At 40.5% G+C, this 23,703-nt stretch overlaps 1 protein-coding gene across 3 annotated transcripts in view; it reads left to right on the forward strand.

The window, feature by feature from the left end:
* Window positions 1-486: 486 nt before the first annotated feature.
* Window positions 487-23,703, forward strand: part of RASGEF1B (RasGEF domain family member 1B) — a 613,701-nt gene continuing 590,484 nt past the window's right edge. For all 3 annotated transcript variants that reach the window (XM_005554946.4, XM_005554947.4, XM_045392417.2), the window contains exon 1: window positions 487-928. In XM_005554946.4, coding sequence (XP_005555003.1) covers window positions 860-928 — 69 coding nt within the window. In that variant the 5' untranslated portion in view covers window positions 487-859. The remainder of the gene's footprint in view (window positions 929-23,703) is intronic.

A 23,703-nucleotide genomic window follows, 5' to 3' on the forward strand; every position in this document is an offset into this window, starting at 1 on the left:
AGGGAGGGAGCTGTGATCATGGAGCGTATCCGGCCCAGGCCCTAGTGCCTACAGTCACCTTTCCCCTTTTGGGGCTTACCTGGGTCTGCCCCATTCACTGGCTTGGGATAATGTGAGAAGAGGAGGGTGAGTTCCTCCTCCGAGGCTTAGGGAGCCTTTCCCCTTTCCCAAAGGAAGGGTGGGGCGGCGCCGGCCGGTGCAGGAGCCCCTGCGGGCCGCTGGCGTCTGGCAGCAGCGACTCTCCCGGGTCAGTCTGCAGAGCGAGGCGGCTGCCTTTCCACCTCCGTGAGTACTGCCGAGGGGAAAACTGGGGAAGTGGGTCAGCCCGGCGGCTCCCATCCACAGACCCTCCCCCGCCCCAGCCGCCCGCTCTCCCGCGGAGCTTAAGGAGTCTGCTCCCGCCCGGCGGTGTTGCCCGAGTGGCCCTGCCCAGGGGCGGGGCGGGCCGGTCCCTGCGCCAAGGCGCTGCGCCCGCCGGCTGCCCTTGCCCACACGCGGCACCCATCCTGCGGCGCGGTTGGCCCTCCCGCCACCCCCTCGGCGGGGCCCTTCCCTTTACTATGGTAATAGTGACATTCAGCGGGAAAGGCTAGCACGGCGACGGCGCCCCGGCTCCCGCAGAACGGACGCTCGGGCCGCGGAGGGGGCTGTGCGCCCTCGTACCGCTGGACGCCGGGGGCGGGCGGCCGCCGCGCTCTCCCCGCCCGGCCCGGCCCCTCCGCCGCCGCCGCGGGGCAGCCCCCCGAGCCACGGCCCCGGCTGGCGGGCGAGCTGCGGGCAGGATCCCAGCGCTCGGGCTCTGGCGCGGGGAAAGGACAGAAACGGCGCATCGGGAGGGACCCTGCCTCACCGCTTGTATATGGCAAAGTTTCTCACCGAGCTCCTGGGCTGCACGTTGCCACGCAAGGGCGCCTCTCCCATGTTTGAGGTAGGTGGAGGGTGTGTCCCCTCAGAGACCCCTGGCCGGCCTGGGGGTCTCCGCAAGTTGACACGTGTGCAGACTCACCTACCTGGCCATCGGGCGGGGCGGGCGGGGCGGGGCAGGGGAGGAGGGCGAGGAGGAGAGCTGGAGCTCTGGAGCCGGGTTTCTCGCGCCTGGACCTCAGTGAATCTTTTTTGTTTTTTTTTTTCCCCCACCCCAGTTGACAGGTGAACAAGTTTTCTGTCAATCTGGCTGAGTTCTACCAGTTGCTCTTTACCTAAAATGCCAGGGATGTCTAAAAATGAGCATTATCCTGCAGTCCTCTTTGCTGCCTACTTTGTTTTTTTCTTTTAGTCTGAAAAACAGAAAAATCTTCCAGTCAAAAGGTTTCCACCTTCTTACCTCCTCCAACTGCTCCCCTCCCCCAATCTCCAGCACAGGGCAAACTCCACTAAAGTTAACTTGTGTCTTCTTCTGTGAGTGAGTGAGATACACTGGGGATGAGGAGGGTTAAGAAGAGATTTGCCAAATCAGGTGAACAAACGGCAACTCCTAAGGCGGGTTCATCTAATTGCTCACACCTGCCTGCGGTGGCAATGCCGCTGCTGTGAGGCATCTCCGCACGGAGTCATTTAGGAGGCGGCTGGCTGGCTGGCTGGCTGGCTGGCTTTCCTATATTGATCACTCAGTAGGGAGAGTTTCATACTGTACAACCTTTCCCCGCCCTCCTTATCTCTACAGTGAGAACAGAAAGTGTCCTTTGTCTCTCTACCCTGCCCTCGCTCTAGAGACTGCCTGACACGCCGTCCTGGCCGAGAGTGCCCAGGGGTTGGCCAGGTTAACCAGTGCTGCAGTCTGCGTTGCACTGCGCTCCTCTCTCAGTCACAGTTACCATAGCCTGATGACTTTCCAGGCCAGCCACTCCAGGAGCTGCCCTAGGCTTCCCTGTCTGCAGTTTCTTGACTGGCCAGAGAAACACAACTTGGTCTCTTCTCTGGTGAACGCAGGAGTTTGTCCTTCAGCAAGGCACCTCTTCTGGTTCCAGACTCTTCATATGTTCTCTGGCTGCTAGTGAGTCTCTTCTCACCTTTGGCACCTGTAACTGTTCTTACCTTCTGAGATTTTATGGTCACATACCTTAGATTTTGAAGCTCAAATGACCCAACCCATAACCTCTGCTTTGTGACAAAATGGCCTTTAAGCAGGAGATCCCAATAGTAGGTGATAAGGAGGAACTGGGGAAACAAGAGTGGGGTGGGAGAAGTCAGGCTGAAAGGCCTGGGCAGTTGATAGCCTGAAACCTACGAAATAATGAAGAGCCTGGAAAAGTTCAGTTTTCCAGACCTGCAGTGAAAATGAGCTGTCACCTTTGGCGTGCAACATCACTGCCCATTTGCTGCTCTGTGAAGTGGTATGTAGCATTTGGGGATCACTCTGGAGACCTGAGATGCTCCCTTAAGTTGCTTTTCTCTTTGGCTTTCTCTTCACTTGTGTTTAAATTACCAAATGTGCCAAGCGATTTTGGTTGTGTATACTGCCTTTTTGTTATGTATTTGGTTGTATATTCCTGCCCCTTTTATCCTCCGGCCAATAGATGCCCCACCTTGATTTTTCAGAAGGATTGGCTCCCAGTCATTCCAGAGAGGAGGCAGCCTATAAAAACTAGCCAGAGACATATTTAGACAATTAAAAAAAGAGTAGCTTTTGTGTTTGAAGAGTTCCCAGGAAAGGGAATTCCCCCAGTCCTTGGTCATGCCTCATGTCTTGCTCTGTGTTATTTTCCACCCATCTAGAGGTAGGAGCTGCTTGTAGCATCTGCCCACTCTGTCTTTCTACAAAGGATTGATTCAGTGTCGGCTGACTTGACCTAACACGTCCCACCTAGGTATCATTCTTAATCAGTGTTGCTGGACAAACTAAGTAACCTTCCCTTTCCTACCTTTGGGGAAAAACAGTGCCCACAGATGAACTGATTTAGGAATGTGCTTTGAGGATGCTTGCTTCTCAGGCAATAGCCCCCTCAACACATTCTTGCTCATAAATGACGAAGCAGTCGTTTGGGAAGGAGGGAGAGAGAAATGTGTAAGAAAGATATTCTTAAACCTTTCTAAATATTCGTTTCCAAAAGTGAAAGTGCTAGGACACTTGAGAAAAATTTAGGCAGCTTTTTATTTTCACCAAATGCTTCAATTCTAACTGTGGTTACCTTTAATTTCGGAGAGATCAGGAGAAGAGATGGATGTTTTTCTAATGAATGGCCTTTGGTTTCATTTTGGTTAGAATGTGGATAATAATGTAGTTTCTTCCCACTCGGGCCACTTTGGTTTGCACAGAGGATATTCTCCCTGAGAACTGAATCTGGGACCTCTTGTGTGTTTGCAGTTGTCTGACAAGAGGGAGTGAGTGACAGGTTATAGAGAAAACAGGGCCAAAAAAGTCACTGTAGTTGAAAAACAGCTCCAGTGTGTGCCCTGCTGCACCATCTTCATAGGCTAGGGACAGAGCATGCACACTGGAAACACAAATTGTCTTAATGATCATTTTGTTACCCTCTTGCCTTGTTTCTTCTTAGTAAAGTATTTAAGTTTGCACACCAAGTTATTGAGGACAATTAAATTTCTAGAAAAAACAAAGGATCTTAAGTTTACCCCAGGGCCATGGCAGTGTCCTGAGCAGTGGGCTGGATATTTGGAAGAATGATTGTGGCACACCAAGGCAGAGCACCTACAAAAAGAGTAGGCCACAATCATTCTTCCACAATCATTCTGATGTCTAGAAACGTAGGACAGAAGCATGCAGGCAGGTGGTTTCAGATCTAGCAGTTCCCTGTGTGCTTGAATGCATGGATAGATGTCTGGCCCTGGCATCCACTCCTCCCTCATGGAGCTCTGAAATATTATGAACCTGCCCCCTCCCTCCAGCCCCAGTCTTTCTTTTCATGGTGCCTTATTAGCTTTTGGCATGGCAGTCAGTGATGGGGTTTGAGTTTCGGGACAGGAAGTGGTGGGAAAATAATATAGTCAGTCAGAGGCTGTTGCTTTTTCATCTTTTATGCCTCTCTTCCCCCAGTCCACAAATCTGCATTTTTAAACCCCTGTCATTCTTCATCATCTTACCTGGTGGTACACCTTTAAGAAGACAGATTCATTGGGCTGAACACGTAGAAAAGGGATGTTCAATTCTGTGCCACCATTCATGGATGTGGTCTCCAGAACTGACAACCTCATGTATACTGTATGTGTTTTTGTGTGGTTTTCTATCTCCACTTGTACTGCTGCCTAACTGTGACAATACATAATAATTATCAGTTATTGCCTACTTTGGGCCAGGCATTATTCTGAAGGCATACTATACATGATCGCAGTTATCCTTCACATAGTCTTATGATATAGGTGTTAACAACCATGTGTTACAGATGAGAAGATTAGGGTTTAGAGAGCTTAAGTAGTTTGCTTAAGATCATTCTAGTAATGTATGCTAGAGAGAGGATGCAAACACAAGTATGTTTTATCTCAAAGTTCACTTACCTTCTCCAACTATAGTTACTTGGTATTCTGGAGCTTGTTTTGTTTTGCTTTTTGTTTCACCTTTTTTTTCCTACCTTTTGTTTTTTAGCTGCATTCTTAGATATATTCTTTTTGGAAGAAGGAAAGACAATCCCCCATTCTCTCACTGCCCTCACTGTGTTACCATGGGGATGTGTATTAGTCAGTTTTCACACTGCTATAAAGAAATTAATTATCCAAGACCGGGTAATTACTTTTAAAAAGGGTCTAATTGACTCACAGTTCTGCATGGCTTGGGAGGCCTCAGGAAACTTACAATCATGGCAGAAGGTGAAGGGGAAGCAGGCACCTGCTTCAAAAGGCGACAGGAAAGAGAGAGACGGGGGAAGAACCCCTTATAAAACCATCAGATCTTGTGAGAACTCACTATCATGAGAACAGCATGGGGGAAACCACCCCCTTGATCCAGTTACCTCCCACCAGGAACCTCCCTCGACATGTGGAGCTTACCATTCGAGATGAGATTTGAGTGGGGACACAGAGCCAAATATATCGGGATAGCACAAATGTCTTATTCCCAGAGATATTTAATCAAAGGCCGATTGAACTTGAATTGTTAAGGGCAGATTCAAGTTCAGTTGCCATGACCATTTACAGATAGCTTCTATTTATTGAGCATTTCTGTGTATTGGCTTGTTTTATCACCCCAATAATGCTGTGAGGTAAGTGGTATTGTCATCCCTGTTTTGGAAATGAAGAAACCAAGGCTCAGAGCGATTACATGAATTGTCCAAGGTCACTCACCTACTAAGTGTCTGAACTGTAAGGTAAATCCTGGATTCTGGTGCCACAGTGCTTTGCCTGCTGTCTGTATTGACTTACCTAGTTTTGTAGCCTCTGATTTTTTGTCTCATCCCCTCTATCTTTTGTACTATTACCAAAATCATCTTTCTAAAAGCCGAACTCAACATGGAGTCTATTTACTTTCCACAAATACTTAAATCTTTTTTTGTTTAAATTCTGGCATGGTGGCTCATGCCTGCAATTCTAGTATTTTGGGAGGACAAGGTAGGAAGAGTGCTTCAGGCCAGAAGTTTGAGGCCAGCCTGTGCAACATAGTGAGACCTTATCTCTAAAAAAAAAAAAAAAAAATTAGGCATAGTGGCATGTGCCTGTAGTCCTAGCTACTTGGGAGACCAAGGCAGGAAGATCGCTTGAGCCCAAGAGTTCTCCAGGTTGCAGTGAGCTATGATAGTGTCACTGTACTACTGCACTTCAGCCTGGTGATATAGTGAGACCCTGTCTCTAAAAATCCCAGTTTTTTTTAGTTTTATTTATTGATGGGATCCAGCTATGTTGTTCAGGCTGGACTCAACCTCTAGGACTTGAGAGTTCCTCAAGCCTCAATCTTTAGAGCAGCTGGGACCACAGGCATGCACCACCACACCAGCTATTTTCCCCAGTTCCATTAGTGGTTCACCATATATGCAGATTGAACAGGGCAAACTTCCTCCACAGTATGGTCACTGCCTGGTTAACTTGTCTAATCTTTCCTTCCTACCACTACTTTTCTAATATTCCAGCAACTTTACTCCCATTTCTTGATTATGTTCTCTTACCTCCAAGCTGTTACCCTGCCCAGAATATTCTTCCTCTAATAGTCACCTATTGAAGTTGTATCTTCCTTCAAGGTTCAGCTCAAATCTCACTTCTAGATCCACCTATCTTGAACGATATCCAGGCTCTATCAGAGGCCCAGTGAATATTATGTGTGTGTGTGTTTTTTTCTGAGACCTTGGACAACTTCCTCTTTGAACTTCTCTATGCTCCAGTTACGTCTTCAATAGGGGTAACAGTAGTGCTTCATTCAGGGTGGTGAGTGTTAAACGAGTTAATGCCTGTAAAACACTTAGAATAGTGGTCAATACATGTTAATTATTGAGACTGTTGCTTGTGTCTGTGTCTTCTTCAGTGTCAGGAGCCATGTATTTCTTAATTCTCTAGTACTTGGCATGTATTTTGCACACAGTTTTGCATCAAATAAATGTCTGATGGATCACATTGATTTTTCTAACCCTCAGCGTACATGATTTTCTTTGCCTTTTCGTTATTTATTGTTTATCTGAAATCCAGATTTAACTGGGTACCTTGTATTTTTATTTGCTAAATCTGGTGACCTCGTCTTACCTTCTCCCTCTTTCCTCCAGAACCCTGTTCCTAGAGTCCAGTCCCACTTACCTGTGGGATCCTTGTTCCCATCCTTCTCTCTTTATAGCTCCTACTCTGCCTGAGATCCTGTCCCAAGCCAAGGGAGCCACCTATAGGGTAGTTGCAGCTGGGTCAACTGTCTGTCCCCACTGCCAGTATGGAAATGCGGGAGTGAGCAAGCTTCCTATTGCAGTGTCAGGGCTGTGACTGAGAAGTGTATAACTAGCATTCTATTTATTCATGCTTAACGTGTTCACCAATTCATTCAGTCATTCATTTATTCAACAAACCTTAAATGCTGTCTTTGTGCTAGGCACCCTGTGGAAACCTTGTTAAGAGACATTCAAACTGTTTTGACTGTGATTCATGGTAAGAAATATATTTTACATTGCAATCCTGAATGCATATAGCTATTTACACCTGTAACAGCAAAATTAAGTTTTCAGAATAATACTTTTCCTTATGACATGGGATATCCTCTGATCTTTGCAGTTTTATTCTTTCCTTCTCATTCTATTAAAAAATGAACCGATAAAGACCCACTAAATTGATTTCATGGGTTACGACCCACAATTTGAAAAGCACTGCTATATAGGATAATAAGATTCTATTTTTCAAAACAATTTGTATTACCCCATTATCTCACTATTATATTTATACATTATTACACTATATATTGGGAGATTCTTGTGGTCTATCTTGGGAAACCAGTTATCATGTAATAACATTATTTTTTGGGGGAGAAAATGTATTCAGAGTTTCAAACTACTAACTTGCCAAACAACATTTGATAAATATCCTGCCTCTAAATTAGGAGGCATTTGGGTAAAAGTTACCTGAACATATTTTATGGTATGGTTTTTTATTTAAACAATGTGCTTCCTGAATTTCAATGATTTCTTTCTTATCACCCACTAATGACAAACGTGCTCCACTGGTTGGATTGATTTCCAGGGCTACGTTTTATAAATCGTCCCATTTTTATATTTTAGTTAACTCCATCCCTTCTCTCCTTAAAATGGTTATACTTTCAAGTAGTTTTTTTTTTCTTTCTCATTTGCCTGTTAAAGACCTTAATTTTGCCCATTACAATTGAATAGCTGAGCTCCTTTGTCTGTTTACATGAATCTTGTACACTGTCATTCACTTGGTTATTCCGATGGGCTTCAAGCATCTAGAGGATGAACCATGTGATCAGGCTGTTTTGAAAGCAAATAACTTGGACAAGTATGACTGTAGCTTCTCTGATTGGATGCTGGTGGGTGATCATAAGAGAGAAGTTTACTTCGAGAATAATAGCTCCTATTGCCACAGCTGGGCTTTCTGTGAGGGTCATTTGAATTTTAAGCTAATGGATACTGGGTTTGTCTTGTAAATTCACAATTCAGTTTGTTTGAGGGCCAATTGGATTGCTCTACCACATCTGAGCCAGTGTATATTCAGGGGCAACTCTCCTTACCTTTTGTGTTAGCTGCTTTTAAACGCCACATGTGGTCCTAAATGCTCGCATTTCATTTATAAGAATATTTGCTGCCATTATCATTACATCTGTCTAATGGTTTCTTGCTGAGAAACTGTTACATGATTTTTTTTTTCTTTTTGTATTTTGATAAGGAAAGGCTGGTGTTTCAAATCTGTCAAATGGCCAGAGCTGGCAGCTTGTCATAGGGAGCAGGGATAGGAGTTTAATTCTTTGATGTATTTCCTTTTGCTTAGTTCTTTTCAGTTTATAATGGTGTTCTTGTATATTATGAATTTCTTTACTTTGCACGTGTTTGATAAAATATAGTAGGTCCAGTAGTGACATTTACATTAGGAGAGTTCTGCCTACCTAGAGTTGCCTATTGAGGTAGCCCATAAATAAAATGGCAACTTTTATTTATCTGAATTTGTGATGAGTAGAAGCTGTGCTTTCTACCCTTCCAGATCCTTAAATATAGTCTAGGCTTTATTCTCCAAATACCTATAATATATTAAGAGTATCCTATGATCCTTTCAAGCCCCTACATTTTCAAACCAAAATGGAAGCCTCATTTTCCTCCTGGCATCCACCTGAATCTGACTTCTCCTTTCTAACTCCATTGTTGGCCAAAAATGCCCATTTTCTTTTCACCTTGAGTAGCACTTTGGTGCCATCTTTGCTTTTTCTTCCTTTTCCTCTATGGACAATCTGTCAGTGACTCTTGCAGATACCTTCTTGGATTTATACCTCTCTTTTTATCCACATCACTCTTCATGCACTGATCTGACAAACATTTATCGAATGTCTGCTATGACCTAGGAGCCGGAGGGCCCAGAGAGGATTTCACAATAAGCGACTAATTGTTTTTCTTTCCTCAAGTCTCACTTCTCTCCACTCTTCCTGAATAAACTGCTACTACACCACAATGCCTTTTCATCATCACTTTCCTACACAAGAGTCTACATGACTTTCTATTTCCAAAGGGTCAAGTCCCTAAATTCTACCTAGATTATTTCTAATGTGTTCTAGTAAATGTCTTACCCTGCCTAGCCAGCTTTATTTCCTGCCATTGATTTTCTTCAAGGATCCTCACATGTTCAAAAACAAATTCTTGCCTTTGTTTATGCTATTTGTCAATCCTCTAACAATGACCTATGTCCATTCTTTCCGCTCTTCCTAACTGAACCCTACCTAATCTTCAGGGCCACATCAAAGAGCCAGCCCTCCATGAAGCATTCCCCAATATAGCAAAGAAGCTCAGAACATGCAGGCTGAGGAACATACTTGACTTCCAGTCCTGGCTCCTCTACTTCTTAGCTATGTGACCTTAATAAAGTAAGTTACTTCTTGGTGCCTCAGTTTTGCTCTCTGTACAATAATAATAATAATGGCTACTTCACTGGGTTGTCATAATAATTAAATAAGGTAGTTCAAATAAAATACTTAGCATAGTGTCTGGAATATAGTAATAAACAAATAATATATATAATAATAATTATTATAAAATTTCCCCTTGACCCCAAACTCTGAGTTATCCCTCTTCTTTGACTATCTTAGAGCATACCTTATACTTTTCTGAATGTTCTGCACTGCTGAGCAAAACATAGGTGCTAAATCAATGCTTACTAATTTTGAGAACATTCCATGTGCGGCTTTAGCAGAATCTGGGAACCAGTTTATTTCTGGATATATTTAATTATATTTCATGAAAATGTGACAGCCACTGTCCTTTAGTGATCCCATCTCTGATCTATGGGATGTGTATTAATGCTTACTTAGGCAGCAGTTGTGCAAATGATGATAATATACTTTTATATACAACTGTGCCAGAAGCAGTACTTGAAAAATGTGCCAATTATAAATGCCACTTAAATGAAATTCAACCATAGATTGCAATATAATTAAATACAGAGTATTTTTTATTTTTCAATTGGGTTGCAAACATGTATCCTCAATATAGGTCAAGTGAAGCAAATCCATGCCATAAGTCAAGATTTTATTAATCAGACTTTTATTTTCCATGCTGTTGGTGGAGCATTCTGGCTGGAAGTCAGGTTAGATTACTCCAAAAGTAATTTACTCCAAAGAACACTTACCCAGTGGGCTTCCTTATCATATTTCCAGTGGGCAAGTAATGATGCCCTGCTTCTCTGGAAGCTCTGTTGGGTGCCTGGAAACATGGGAATTTACTTTCATGGAGATTATTTGAAGTTGACTGGAAGTCAAGTGAGTGTACCTACAGGGAGGCACAAAGGGCGGAAAACTAAAGAGTGACAGTGTTACCAATTGCAAAGAACGTGCATAGGGAGTCCTAAGACCTGGATTCTGAGTCTAGATTATCTCCTCACTGGTTGTAAGCTTTTGGAGGAAATCTCCTTACCTCTCTAGTGTCAATTTTCATAGCTTGAAAGTGAAAGTATCAATATTCGATTTGCTTCACTCACAGAAATGATGTGAGGCTCTAGTGTGGTAATAAATGTGAAAGTCCTTTGTAAAATTTCAAGCATTACACAAATGTGAATTGTCATTAGTGATACTGTAATGATGAGAGCAGAAAGATGAGGGGTATACTTGGCATCCTGGACATGCAGGAGCCTGCTGGGGAATGGACTGTTAGGGGTGGTATAAATGGTGAAGAATAGAAATGCTTCTATTTGAAGGGTAGAAAAGGAAAGACGAAGCAGTCAGAATTTTCAACTAGAGCTCAAGGTTTATGAATCCAATGCTTAGATCACCAAATAGGCCTCTCATCTTTCTTTGAAAGGTGTCTTGGAGTGCTTAGGATCTTTGGTGACAGCCTGAATTTCAGGCAGCCTTAAGATCCTATGGTTCTATTTTATGGAGATTTATTTCCCAGAATTATGTTATTCCATTTAGAATATGATTGTAAAGGGATATGGTGGGGACTGATCTGATCATGATTGAGAACTCAGAGGAAGGCTGCAGGCTTGAATGGGTTCCTAATGGTCATTGGAGTTTACATTTTGCCTTGGGCAGAGTCTAATTCTTCTAGAGAAAGTCCTTGATTTATTTTTAGTTTCTCACCATGTCCAGTATATTTTACCTTACACAGTGCATCCTGCCTTGGGGGAGCCCTGTGGAGGGTACAAAGTAGGATAAGGTTAGCCCAGCCTCGGGCTCACAGACAGACGGGGAAGAGTGACTGCTTGAGGGGTTCATCCTCCTTTTATATGTAGGTCCCCACAATGGCTGTAACCACTCAGGCATGTGACAGGTTCATATGTCTCTTACTGTTTCCCTAAGAGTCCTCATACTTAGCTTTTGTGAACCTTGGGTTGCAAACATGTATTCTCAATATAGGTCAAGTCAAGTGGGCTAGGCATAGACATGTCTGGGATTTAATTTCCTCGCTGTAAAGTTGATGTTTTAAGAGATCCTACCTTATAAGGTGGTAAGGTAGTGTATGTAATGCACTTAGCTCAGTGTCTGTGACATAGTTGTTTGTAACAGCAATAATGATTTGTCTACTAAACTAGTCCTTCAGCATCCCATGGTTTTAATTTTTAAAATTCTTAATAATTATCTAAATTGTGCTGTTCACTTGCAATTGGCAGAATTGTATTGTAGCCAAGGGGAAGGGAGGGAATAGAGAGTATAGAGAAAAGGAATAGTGAGCATTAAAAAAAATCTGATGGATTGTTGGGACAGAAATTCCATTTCATTCTTTGTTCTATGTTTAATGCCAACTTTGTTGCTAGAACCATGTTAAAACTTTTTTCTAAGAGTTCAAAATATTTCCACAGTTACCCTTTTATATATGACTGCTGATCCCTAGAAGGAATAATAACACACTTGACATTCTCCAGGGAGTCCCTCTCTGGTAAATGAGAACTATCTCAAGGGTCAGTAAGTAGAAGTAGCAGAGGCAATGTTTTCAGATGGTATTAAAAAATTTCCCAGGGGTATACAATGCATTTATAATGGATGCCCTCCTTGCCATGTCAGAGCTGAGATTTGGCTATGTCCATTGTGTGACAACCTCTGGAGTCTATTTGTAGCCAGATAGATACATAGAGATTAAGGTACTTTCTGAGAACTCAACTTTAACTAGGTTTAAGAATGAAATTCTATCAACATGGGGAGGATAGATATCAGTGACAGAAGACCAGTTGCAAGGAAGGGCTGCTGGGCTAGACCCAGAAAGAGAGTCTGAGGGTCTAGGATTATAGATTGCAGAAACAAGTAGTGGCTGGTGTTTGAACTCCCTCCTCTTGCCCTCTGTCCCGTGAGCGAAGTGCCCTGTGCCAGGAAAAACAGCTTAACGTATCATGACCCAAGCAAACCTGCTACAGTGCTCTTTCAGAGGGCAGAATCAGAGGAAAGAGCTTTTTCAATGCAAGGGGAGCACTGGTGGCCTGGGCAGAGCGGTCATGGGGAGTTTGCTGCAGGGGTGGTAGGGGTGCACAGGCCACCTGGAGCCCGCCTGGTCCAGTGGCTGCCTGGGTTGGTTCAGGTGCTTATATGGCATAATTCCCCCAGAGGACACCTCCTGACACCAGAGGGAGGAAGGATCCTTGGAAGAGAATTTGATATTCTTAGGGTGGGAGTGGGTTTATGTGGCTAGCAATATTTGGGTGTAAGTGATAAGGTGACTTCCTTTGTAATCGTATTTGTGTACATAAAATGGGTCCATATAATCCTGTCAAATTCCTTCTTTCCTATTCCATTCTTGAATCAGTGATTCCCACAGGCTACAGGACGGTCTTTTGTGAAACAGAATCCCCCACTAATATGGTTTGGCTGTGTCCCAACCTAAGTTTCATCTTTAATTGTAGTTCCCCTAATTCCCACGTGTCTGTCATGGGAGGGACCCAGTGGGAGGTAATTGAATCATGGGAGCAGTTACCTCCATGCTGTTCTCATGATTGTGAGTGAGTTCTCACGAGATCTGATAGTTTTATAAGGGACTCCCAACTCTACACCCCCACCCCTGCTCATTCTTCTCTTTCTTGCTGCCATGTGAAGAAGGACTTTTTTGCTTCCCTTCCACCATTATTGTAAGCTTCCTGAGGCCTCCCTAGCCCTCGGAACTGTGAGCCAATTGAACCTCTTTCCTCATAAATTACCCAGTCTCAGGTATGTCCTTATAGCAGCAGGAGAACAGACTGATACATCCACCAAGCCATTTTTTTTCCCCAATGAGCTTACTTTTGATGTTCATTTTAACCACATTTTGTATGTGTTAAAAAATGTTTATCTGTTAGGAGAAAGAGGGGTGGTATGGAGAGGTCAGTCACACACAGAGCCACATGTGGACAGAAAGACAGACAGACAAACACACAGTTATTTGCGCCTAAAATGGCCATGATGATTAAACCACATCATGACCAGTAAAGTGACTCCAGAAATCTCACTGATTTTATTTCCCAGCTTTGCTCCAAACCTTAAACGTGCTTGTGTACCTGAAGCCAACCTCATAGAATACTTCTCAGAGGTTAACAAATTGAACTTCCTTTCCTTTAGAAAGGGAGTTTCTCTTGTGCCTCCTTCCTGTCCTCCAGCTTAGGGAGTTCCTTTCTAAGAATCTGTGACATAGCTATGTGCAACTTCATTTTTTTCCATCTTACTCTGCAAATAGAAACTGATTTCATTTTTTTTCTCATGTATAAAGAAATAGTGCATCTGATTTCACAGGCCAGAAAGAAATGACTGGAAAGCATCCAGCCAAGCCCTGGGGAACTCCCTAAAATTATCCTCTACCTTATGGACTGTCCAGATTGTTTGTATGTGTGGCTGGGGAAGATGGGGGCAGGGAAGAGGGACTTGGGAAATACAATTTTCTTGTGCCCAGATGCTGTGAGTATGTCAGATGGCTGGGTGAGCACTCCTGATGCCTCCTGTGATTTTAGGAGTCTATTTGCTTGGTGCCAGGTTTGCATGTCCAAGCAGCTGGGCAGGCCCTCTAGGGTGCCTGGTTAATGCAACTCCCTCTCTCTGCATGTTGTGTGGACTTTCCTTACATATGAATACTTCCTAGACAAATGCGGGGAGGACTTTTCTTGGCTTACCTTGGGTTGTATCTTTGATTTGTAATTGCTGTGGGGTTGGAGTGACTAAGAAAAATGCTCTCACTTTGTAGCGTTGATGGACAATAAACAATAGTAATGGTTCTTTAGAATTTACCAAAGCACCTTACATACGTTATTTTACTAGAAACAGAGAAATGTCAGGGAGCTATTTTATACTATTTAGACATGGAAAACTAAAGAACAAGGAATTAATAAATATTAGCTATTGGAAAAGAGCTTGAATCTAAAATTGTCCAACCAGTTTTGCAGATAATTAATTTACCACCTTTTTCCATGTAAGCTTTCCTTCTTAATAGGGTAATGGTTATCAGGGATTGGGTGGGAGCAGGAAGTGGGGAGATTTAGGACAAAGGATACAAACTTGCTGGTATGTAGGGTAAGTAAGTCTAGAGATTGAGTGTAAAACATGCCGTTGTAGTTAATAATGGCATTTTTGGGAAGTGAGTAGATTTTACATGCCCTTAACGCGCGCATGCGCGCGCGCACACACACACACACACACACAAAGGGTGTCTATATGAGATGATTGATATGTAAATTTGATTGACTGCAGTACATCCAAACATTGTTGTTTACCTTAAATATATACAATAAAAATGTAGCATTAGCAAATCATCATCAATTGAAATCATTAATATGAAATTTTTGAAAATCATAAAGTATTGCAAAAATGTAAGGTATCTATCTCAAATACAGTTTGGGACAACACAGGGTGCACCTAAATCCCATAAAATGTTATTGTTATTTAAACAAAAAATTCCATCATTATTAAAGGGCCTTTACATTTCTGGCCTTGCACATTCATATGAATACAAATGGGAGCAGCTTTGATGATATGTTTCCAAAATCATTCCCAAGTCTTTTTTTGTTTCACAACATTAGTATGAATCACACCTATCATTTCTGACCATCCTCATCTCTTCCTTCAATTTCTTTGTATCACTGGGTAAAGAGTACCCAAGCCATGAACTGTAGAGAATAGTTATATTTTTCTCTCTGGAAAAATCATTCGTAAGGTGCAGATGGTGGGGGTGATGACCCAGGATTTTATGTTATGGAATCTTCTGTTCTGCTGACTGAGAGCATTATCAGTGGTAGAGAATAATCAACACATTTCATGGAACAGTGCTTTGTAGATTTTGAAGTACTTTGGCCAAATCTCTCTTAACAGCTTTTGATACATAGTTATTCCCATTTGACAGATTTAGAAGCTCAGGTCCAGAGAGGTAAGGTGGATGTACTGACATAATAACAGGCAGAAACTGATGGAGCTAGGACTTTAGCTCTAGGTCTTCTGTTCCCAAGTTCTTCCATTCTTTCTAGGGTAACCTAGGTGTTAACTGTGTGCTCTCACCAGTGTAAGGAGGCAAGCAAGACTCATATATATGAATCATGTCAGCGATGACTTTGACATCACCAAAGCAAAGAGGTGGCACTTCCCCCTTCTTGTATCTAAGGCTGCCCTTTAGTGATTATCTTCTAGAGTTTAAGTTTGAATCATTGTTCTCACCTGATACTTACTATCTGTGTGATCATAGAGAAGATACTTAACATCTCTAAGCTTCAGTGTCTTCATCTGTAAGGTGAGGTCAGTGGTTATGATGAAGATTTAATGAAGAAATATATGCAAAGTGTTAAGCACCATGCCTGGAATGTAATTAACATTAGATCTTATCTCTCTTCTTATTTTTCTTATTTTCTACTTCGTGATTGGGCTTGATTTACATTTTAGCCTGGTTCCTCCTGTATTAACTTTTTTGGAGGGCAGGTATTGAGTGGACATGTGATGGGAGTGAGAAAGCCTTAGGAGAAGACACGTACTATATACTTTGTCCTCAGCCCACATGGAAACCAAGTTAGACTCCAGAGCACTTGCAGTGATAGAAAATTGGTTTGATTTTTTTTTTTTTGGATAAATAAACCAGTGTTTGTTTTTCTTTGTGAAGTCTCTTAGGCACCACATACTGTGCTATACTGATTGTTCATTGAACAAGTTTTTACTTAGTCCCAATTATGTGTTCCATATGTGTGCTTGGTGCTGTAAGGATTACAAATAGAACAAGATGTGGTCTCTGCCCCAAGTTTACTTGAGGAGGCTTGATTTCTAAGCACAAAAATAGAATCCTATTCTGAGCTGAGGTGTGGTAGAAAAACCACCACGTCTGTTCTAGGGTAAAGATTTCATGAGCTAACTCTTTTCCCAATATGCTTCGAAGTGCTGTGACAGCACTTAAAATATTTCTTCAAAAGGAGTTCATTATAGAAGAAATAATGCTTTTCCAGATTAATGCTATAAATAGGCAAAATACATTATCATTTGTATCTTGCTACTTTCTAAGACACAAATAATGATTAAAAATGGTAAAAATTGAGATTATGTCTGAGGTTGTATCTGGTTGTAAAACCTTTTTCCAATAATGGATCTTTATTGGATTTTCTGATTTCGTTTTGTAGTGCCTTAGGCAAATTACTTTCCGTGTATGTGAAATGCTTTAAATGAAAATATCTCACTGGACTGTGCTGCAAATTAAATGAGATATGATGTGAAAACACTTAGCTTTCACTCAGTGCCTGGCTCATGGTAGCAAATGTTCAGTTAGCAATATTTTTCTTTCTGTATTGATGGATATGCTCCTTGTCTTTCCTAGAGGTTTAAATGAAACCTCCTTTTGAACTCCCATCTCCTGTTGTTCACTTTTATTCTGCTATCCCCTAGAGCATTTTGATATTGTTTACAGCTTGGCATGGTTCTTCATGCATAGCCCATCAAAGAGTTAATAATGCTGTGCTCCAATCTTTCTGGGTTGCTGGAGCTACTTAATCAGAGAAATCATTATAGCTCATTTTGTGCAACCCATTGATGTCCAAAGCAACTAATTAGAGAGAGTGTATAGAAAATCAATTTTTACTATAACATTGACATTTCTTCCAACTGAAGCAATTGGTTTGCTTACATTCTTTGTGCAAACCTGTAGAGATTTAAAATTATCCCAGATGACTACATTAGAGGGTTCTAATAGGCTCTTGGTGTTAGAATAAAGATTATTTGAATATTAACTAAATAGTCAGAATTTGAAAGGGATCTAGCACATTACATGAGCTTGCTGGACAAGTAGTTTGCACTCATGACATCATTAGAAGCTCTTTGAGAATCTAGCCCATTTATAAGTAGAGGGAAGAGGACTGTGTTAGGTCTTTCCTTTATCCCTGCAGTTCTTGACCTTCCCCATCACAAGTTCCAGGAAGCCAACCTGCATGAAATACAGCAATAGAGTTCTCTTGGCCTCAGTTTCTAACTGGGTTTGGCCAATGAGGAGTATTGCTGAGAGAGACTGGAGACAGTGAAGATTGGGTGGGCAAGACATCTGTTACCACTACTCCGTACATGTGAGATCTCCTTGGGCTGACTGTGTCCCTCTACCTAAGATCACAGCTCCTGTAAGGTGGTCCTCACCACACAGCCTGTCTCCCGTTTCCCATGATTCTCCCTTTTCTTGCTACTTTAGGGTTGGTAATTGGGCGTGTTACTTGCCTCAAAATATTGCACAATGCCTTGTGGTTTTCCTACATCTTTCCTACATCTTTGTAAACAGTCAAAGTTTTGTTGAATTTTCCTTAAGTTACCTAATTTGAATATGATATCTATTTCCTACTAGAACCCTGAATGATAGAGGAGCAGTAGCAGCTTCTGCTTGAAAGATAAAAGTGACCATCTGAATGACTGGTTTGTAAACAATTCTGTCAATTCATTAAAATGCTGTGTGCTTCATTATATATGCATGTAAAAGTGGATAAATTCACAACATGAAATCACAAGAATGATATATAAAGATGTAACTTGTTTTGGTTGCAATTTGTAGTTAAATGAAAAGTGATTTGGGTTGAATGAGGATATTATTAGAGCTTCTGCAAATGTCAGTCTTAAAACAGTAGAGTGTTTACAGATGTAGTGGGACACAAAATGCATTGCATCTCTACTTCTTAACTTGCAGGTGAAGAATTTGAATCCCCAAGAAGTTAGATCTCAGTTGCCCAAGATCAGACAACTAGTGTATTGGTTCATTTGGGCTGCTACCACAAAATACCATAAACTGGGCATTATAATTAACAGAAATTTATTTCTCTCAGCTCTGGAGGTTGTCCAAAATCAAGGTGCCAGGCAGATTCTATGTGTCCTCACAGAAGCTGTCTTTCAGTTTAACCTCACTTGATGGAAAAGGTAAGGAGACTCTCTTAGGCCTCTTATAAGAGCACAAATGCCACTCCTGAGAGCCCTGCGCCCATGACCTAATCACCTCCAGAAGACCCAATTTCCTAACTCAATCACCTTGGGGTTGAGGATTTTAACGTGAATTTCGGAAGGACTTAAATATTCAGACCGTAGCAACTAGTGTGTGGCAAACAAAGCTGGGTCTTAAATCTCATCTCATATTTTAAAGCTGGTGGTTTTGGGTTTTGATTTATTTTTAAAAGGGGAATTAAGTGCTAGTGAGGAATTTCAGTTTACAATAAATCACCTGTCATGTCAGCTCAGCCAACAAAGCAATGTTATGATGATAGTAACACTGTTTTTAAATTTGTTTATTCGTAAGAGAATTTTTTTTGCTGCATAGTGCTTTTTGGTTTAGAAAATGTAACTGGTGCTGAGTGATAAATTATAAAAACATTTAGAAAAGAATCCCAGTTCCCAAATATATTTTATTATTAAAGGAGCTTCCAGGGAACTGGTCTCTCTTCACTGTTTCATATCAGAAAAATATTTTATTTTCTGTTGTGTATGTGGTATGTGCACCCTGAGAATTGGAGTGGTTGTTACACAGAAAGTGTCAGTGTTACTGCCCTTAACGTAATAACAGCCTAATGCAAGGGAGATAGGGTGGAGATGATACCCAAATTGAAAAATAAACAGGGTAAAATTTTCTGCTTAAGCCAACTGTTAGGACCCACTAGATAACACCTTCAATTAAAGGGTAGGGCCCTGAAATCGAGGGTGAAAACTTGCATTTTAACAGTCTCTTATACCTTACATGTGGGCAGGAAAAATGATAATTGTTCAGTAAATATTTGACAAATAAATAAATGAAACCACAGTAGGTGTTCTTTTAGTATTTCAGGAATAAGAAAGGGAGTTTGGGCTGGGTATGGTGGCTCATGTCTGTAATCTTAGCACTTGAGGAGGCTAAGGTAGGAGGATTGCTTGAGTCCAGGAGTTTGAGACCACCCTAGGCAAGGTAGTGAGACCCTATCTCTACAAAAAAAAAAAAATTTAAAAATAAAAAATGAGGTGGGTCTGGTGGTGCATGCCTGTAGTCCCAGCTACTCAGATGGCTGAGGTGATAGGATTGCTGGAGGCTGCAGTGAGCCACTGCACCACTGCACTGTAGCCTGGGCAACAGGGTGAGAGAGACACTGTGTCAAAATAAATAAATAAATAAATAAATAAGAAAGAAGGAAAGGAGGTTAGGTCTAATCTGTGTTTTATCCAGTTCATAGTTGCAAGGCTAGATGGCTTATGCATTGGGAGTATTATTTTGCTATACATTGTGTGAGAGTGTGATGATAATTTTTTCTATTTGGGTTTGCATCTAGAAAACCCAACTGGATTATCAATTCAATATTAGCTCTTTAATAATTTAAAAAGTGAAACTGTTTAGATAAATAAATCAATAACATGATGGTTTAAATCAATTTTACTATGAAACATCATCACTTTTCTTGGCCATAAAACCTTGAAAATTAATTAACATAATCTGTTTATTGGCTTTAGTTTTTATACTTTTATACTGATGCATAACAATAGTCACTCATGACAGCTAGTTGTGTTAGTTTTCTTGCATTTTTATAATAAGATGATCTTTGCTCTAATTCTGATTTCTAGTGCAGAATTACTATAGTAACATGCAGAGTACACATTACTATATTGAATGCATATGTTAGTATTTTAAACTCTAAAATTTGCTTCTGTGTAATGCAAATATATTCCATTTCCTTTAAAACATCATATATGGGTGTTTGCTTTTTTAATATCAAGACTGGCTTGATTATCTTTTGAACAGTGAAGCTTTCTGAGAAAGATCTGTTGAAAAGATAATGGACAAATACATGTTTACCCAAATGTAAAAATTATATCGTAATCATGACATTTCCTTTAAAAAGAAAGTTGAATAGAAAATTATACCAGAAAATTTTAGCAGAGATGGGGTTTTACCATGTTGACCAGACTGGTCTTGAACTCCTGACCTCAAGTGATCTGCTCGCCTCAGCCTCCCAAAGTGCTGGGATTACAGGTGTTAGCCACAAAGATGCTTTTTTTTTTTTTTTTTTTTTTTTTTTCTAAATAGGCTCTTTTTCTCTTTGGCCTTGCAGGCTTTCAGATTTGACTCTCATATTAACCTGATTACATTTGCTTTAAATATTGAGGGTGGGTAGGAAGGAATGTTAGTATCCCTAATGTGATTTTCCCTTCTCTGGGGAAGCACTGGGCCCTTAAATATTTTAGGGGACATTGATTGTAAATTCTAAGATATATTGTGATGGCAACTTTAACATTGTTTAAATTGATTAAAAGTATTTGTGTATATCTGGCTTTTTAAGTTGATACAGTTAAAACTGTTCATGCTTTTCAAGTTACTAGTATTCAATTGAAGAATACAGAAGCATAAATCTTAATGCATTTTCCACTTTTTGGGTAACTTTTTGTATGTTCATTTTTATTCCCTGAAGCATGTTCTGTACACATCTTCAATCACCAGTAATTGGAACAGTTAGATAGTAAATACAGGCGGTTTTCTTCTCAAGGCAAATAGTTTCTGTTTCATTCCAAGATGTCGATAATTTTGAAAAATGTTACAAACAATGAAAATAGAAAAAGTTCCTTATTACCATAAACATCACAGTAACTTGAAATATTAAAACTATCAGCCGGGTTTGGTGGCTCATGCCTGTAATCCTGGCGCTTTGGGAGGCCCAGGCGGGTGAATCGCTTGAGTCCAGGAGTTTGAGACCAGACTGGGCAACATGGCAAAACCCCATCTCTACAAAAAATACAAAAGAATTGCTGGTTGTGGTGGTGTATGCCTGTACTCTGGAGGCTGAGGTGGGAGGATCACTGGAGCCTGGGAGGCAGAAGTTTCAGTGAGTCGAGATGGTGCCACTGCATTCTACCTGAGTGACAGAGTTAGACCCTCTCTCACAAAACAAAACCAAAGACAAGACTATCCATGAACTTTTCTACAATAACTTTTAAAACAACCCTATTAGCTTTTTATTTATTTTATTTTATTTTTTATTTTTATTATACTTTAAGTTCTAGGGTACATGTGCACAACGTGCAGGTTTGTTACATATGAATACATGTGCCATGTTGGTGTGCTGCATCCATTAACTCGTCATTTACATTAGGTATATCTCCTAATGCTATCCCTTCCCCCTCCCCCCACCCCATGACAGGCCCCAGTGTGTGATGTTCCCCTTACTGTGTCCAAGTGTTCTCATTGTTCATTTCCCACCTATGAGTGAGAACATGCAGTGTTTGTTTTTTTATCCTTGCAATAGTTTGCTAAGAATGATGGTTTCTAGCTTCGTCCATGTCTCTACAAAGGACATGAACTCATCCTTTGTTATGGCTGCATAGTATTCCATGGTGTATATGTGCCACATTTTCTTAATCCAGTATATCATTGATGGACATTTGGGTTGGTTCCAAGTCTTTACTATTGTGAATAGTGCCGCAATAAACATAGGTGTGCATGTGTCCTATTAGCTTTTCTCCTTGAATTCAGCATCCTTTCCTACCCATAGTGACTGTCCATGGTGCTGAAATCATACCATCTTTTTAGGCATACTCACAAAATGATGGTGACATAAGACAATTTCTATTCCAAGCTCCTCATTTTCAGCGAATATTATGGAGTGCTTAACCTACAGCTTGTAATGACTGATGAGGTCAAGAATCCATGTACTTTCCCCGCTACCCCAGGCTGGCAAACTCGCCTTCAAACCTGGAGGATCCCAACTAGAGTTAAATGTGTAAAACTCTAGGGTTCAATTTGAAAAATGAGTTACTGTATTATGAGTCTTCATAATACAGAAATGAAGTGTCACCAGTTTGTAAAAACCCTCCTTTTGGGGGCTGTAAATCCTGTTTGAATTTTTTTTTTTAATTCTGAATTATTTCTCACCTTTGAGTCTTTTGAAGGCCTACTTAATATTCTGACTGACTTTGAGGTACATTTCAAATACAATCACTTCATTATCTTGGAACCAGTATTTAAAGTGATTCACTGTCCACTAAGAATTTTTAAAAAATATTTGGGAAAGGATAAAATTTAGAAAAATAAATCTTGAGACTCCTAGGTAAAAACTTTGAGATAAAATATGAACCATCCTTCTAAATTATGCTTAGCAAAATTTTATCTGGTAAAGCTTTATTTCCCTTCAGGATTATTTGAAACACTACTTAGCTTATTCTTGCAAATTAGATTGCTAATTTTATTTTCCCTATTATTTTTGTCCTGGTTTGACTGTCTTTTGGAAACATTTCAAATCTATTTTGGTACTGCCTTTTAAAAATTATTAAGATTACTTGTACCTTATTTAGAATATGAGGAAAATTTTAGAAAAATGAAGACATTTTGTTTTCCCAATATATCTATTGGAAAAAATAGCAAAAAAGATCCCTTAAATTAAACCATGTATTTGCTGTACTATATAAGTGCATACTATTTGCTCATAACTGTGGTACGAAAAAATTAATTCATGACGTAGTCCTGGCTTATCCTTCTTAGTTTGTAATTTAGTTTGTTTAAGCATAAACACTCATTATTTTTAAAAAACTTTATTGGAGTGTAATTGACTTACAATAAATTGCTATGAAAGTGTAAAATTGCTATAAAGTGTACAACTTGATAGATTTTTACATAGGCATATACATGTGAATCTGTTACCACAATCAAGATAATGACCTTGCCCATCACCCTCAGAAGTTTCCTTGGCTCTGTTATAATCTTTCCATGGGTACCTGATCTCTACCACCAGGAAGTCACTGATTTGTCCTCTGTCACTAGGAGTTGGTTCATATTTTCCAGAATTTTATATCAATGAAACCATGCAATTTATAGTCATTTTTATCAGGTTTCTTTCCCTCATTATTTATTATTCACCCATGTTGTAATGTATATAAATAGTTCATTCTTTATTTTGCTGAGAGTATTTTATTGTGTGACTGTGATGTAATTGGCTTATCCATTTACCTATTGATGAACATTGGATTATATGTAGTTTTGACTCTTACAAATAAAGTTGCTGTGAATATTCATGTACAAATGGACATATACTTTCATTTCTCTTGGATAATACCTAAAAGAGGAATGGCCAGCTCATATGGTAGGTGTATATTTGCTATTTAAGAAACCATCAAATTGTTTTCCAAAGTGGTAGTTTCATTATATATTCCCATTAGCAGTGTATGAGCATTCCGTTCCTTCACATTCTTACTCACACTTGGGGTGGTCAGATTTTAAAATTTTAGCCATTCCAATAGGTGTAGAGAGATAT

The sequence above is a fragment of the Macaca fascicularis genome, chromosome 5, assembly GCF_037993035.2.
Source record: "Macaca fascicularis isolate 582-1 chromosome 5, T2T-MFA8v1.1".
NCBI lineage: Eukaryota > Metazoa > Chordata > Mammalia > Primates > Cercopithecidae > Macaca > Macaca fascicularis.